This window comes from Juglans regia, unplaced genomic scaffold (genome assembly GCF_001411555.2).
Source record: "Juglans regia cultivar Chandler unplaced genomic scaffold, Walnut 2.0 Scaffold_21308, whole genome shotgun sequence".
In the NCBI taxonomy this organism is placed as follows: Eukaryota; Viridiplantae; Streptophyta; class Magnoliopsida; order Fagales; family Juglandaceae; genus Juglans; species Juglans regia.
Window position 1 is genome coordinate 5201 of NW_023352316.1, and position 1842 is coordinate 7042.

The following is a 1842-nucleotide window of genomic DNA, read 5'->3' on the forward strand; positions in this document are numbered from 1 at the left end:
ATTAGCCTGGATCCGGTAATCTCTCTTACCTTTGATATTGCTATAATATTGCTTTTGCTTATAATATGTTGTGTTATTACTCATGCTCATTTGATTGGTCTTAATTTCAAATTTAATTGTTGTAGGGACAACTTAGACATACCCATGAATCGACGAAGCCCCTTTTTTCGATGTGTGTTTGGTTGCTGATTTTCGTGGGTCTTGGATGTTGATTTTCATAAATTTTGGTTGATGTTTTTCGTGGATTTCATGGGTTAGGTTGGGAACGGCCAAAGCCTTGCTTATTTATTCTCTGGATATTTGTTTAGAGATGAGCATATGCCATAGTTTAGAAAAAAGAAGAATCATATCAAAGTTTTTTGAAAAAGTTTACATCTCATAAGTGGACTCTTTTCAAGTTTCGCCACCCTAATTCTTCGATTTAGGATCATTTTGCAACAAAGTTCAAAGAGGAATAAGTGCAAATTAAGAGGAAAAGACTGCTATTGCTCATTTCAAATTTAAACAAAATTCACTAGATTACAAATGAATGAGTTGTGCCCCAATGCAGACAGGTGTAAAACTAGACAAGTTTTGCTAGTAGATGATTAGAGAATTCAAGTTTTAAAGATTAGGGGTGGCAAAAATGGTGCCAGCCATGGTTGAACAACTCTTTTAGTTTTTACAGTGTTTTTGATCAACTATTGTTTGAATGTCATGGTTGCATTCCATCTTTTGTTTTTATTTAATTTTTTCTTCTTTATTTTGAAAAAGCGAAGGAACCTATAATTTATAAAGAGCCCTCACTTATCATGGTTGGACTCCATCTTGTTGTTTACATTAGAGTTTCTAAGAAGAATTAAGGACAATCAGATTTTGCAATGCACTAACATGGAAATGCTTTTTACCTTTTATATCTTTTGTTAAACACCTACTTTTCCTTTAGAAAACTTGGCATCTTTTAGGCTATGTTTTAAATAGTCTTTTGGAGAGTGATTCTCTCTTTTCTCCATAGATTGCTGCAGTCTACCATGGTCTTCACAATACTTGGTGATAGTAACCTAGGAGATTGACTTCTTGGTACTGTTGCAGGCAGGAGCAAGAATTGATCGGAGTACACTGATTCAGAATTATGAGTTAGCAGAAGAATCCTTGCAAACAAACTACTATGGTGCTAGAAGAATGGTTGAGACACTCATTTTTGTCCTTCAATTGTCTAGTTCACCAAGGATTGTTAACATTTCATCGTCCATGGAGAAGTTAGAGGTATGAAAGTAGCACATTCTACTTTAGAAACACATTGTTAGCACCTTCTAAAGAAACTTGACAGAGTTTTACTTTGCTTAGGAAGGCTTGAAATTCGGGTAAGTTGGACCTATAGCAGATGACTCAAATTGAATTTTAGATCAATGTAAAATGAGTGAAACTCATACCATGGTTAATTCATCTCATTATCTGATCATGCTGAATCTACTAGTCAACAATTATTTATTAACTTGAGTTCACTTCGGGAAAATGTTGAAAAGTAACTAGCCTTTTGGATTATTTGGCTTTTGTACATTATGTTTTTTTGTTTTTGTTTTTAATCTTATATCAATTTATTTTTTAAAAAACTTTTTTGCTTGTCTGTTTTAGAGCATTCAAAATAAATGGATTGAAGGAATTTTATGTGATGCTGAAAACCTAATTGAAGAAAAAATGGATGAGGTGTTGAAGGTGTTTCTAAAAGATTTTACAGAAGGTTCTCTGGCATCCAAAGGGTGGCCAACTTTTCTATCTGCCTATACAGTCTCAAAAGCAGCCATGAATGCCTACACGAGAATTCTGGCAAAACAAATATCGAAGTTTCTACATCAACTGTGC

General features: G+C 33.9%; 1 protein-coding gene across 1 annotated transcript; it reads left to right on the top strand.

Annotated features, from left to right (window-relative positions):
• Window positions 1–1071: 1071 nt before the first annotated feature.
• Window positions 1072–1806, top strand: LOC118345293 ((+)-neomenthol dehydrogenase-like; the record flags this gene model as incomplete). The annotated part of the gene is made up of 2 exons (XM_035686950.1): window positions 1072–1245; window positions 1615–1806. Coding segments are annotated over 2 exons (366 nt in total), but the record flags the coding sequence as incomplete, so codon positions are not given.
• Window positions 1807–1842: the final 36 nt, after the last annotated feature.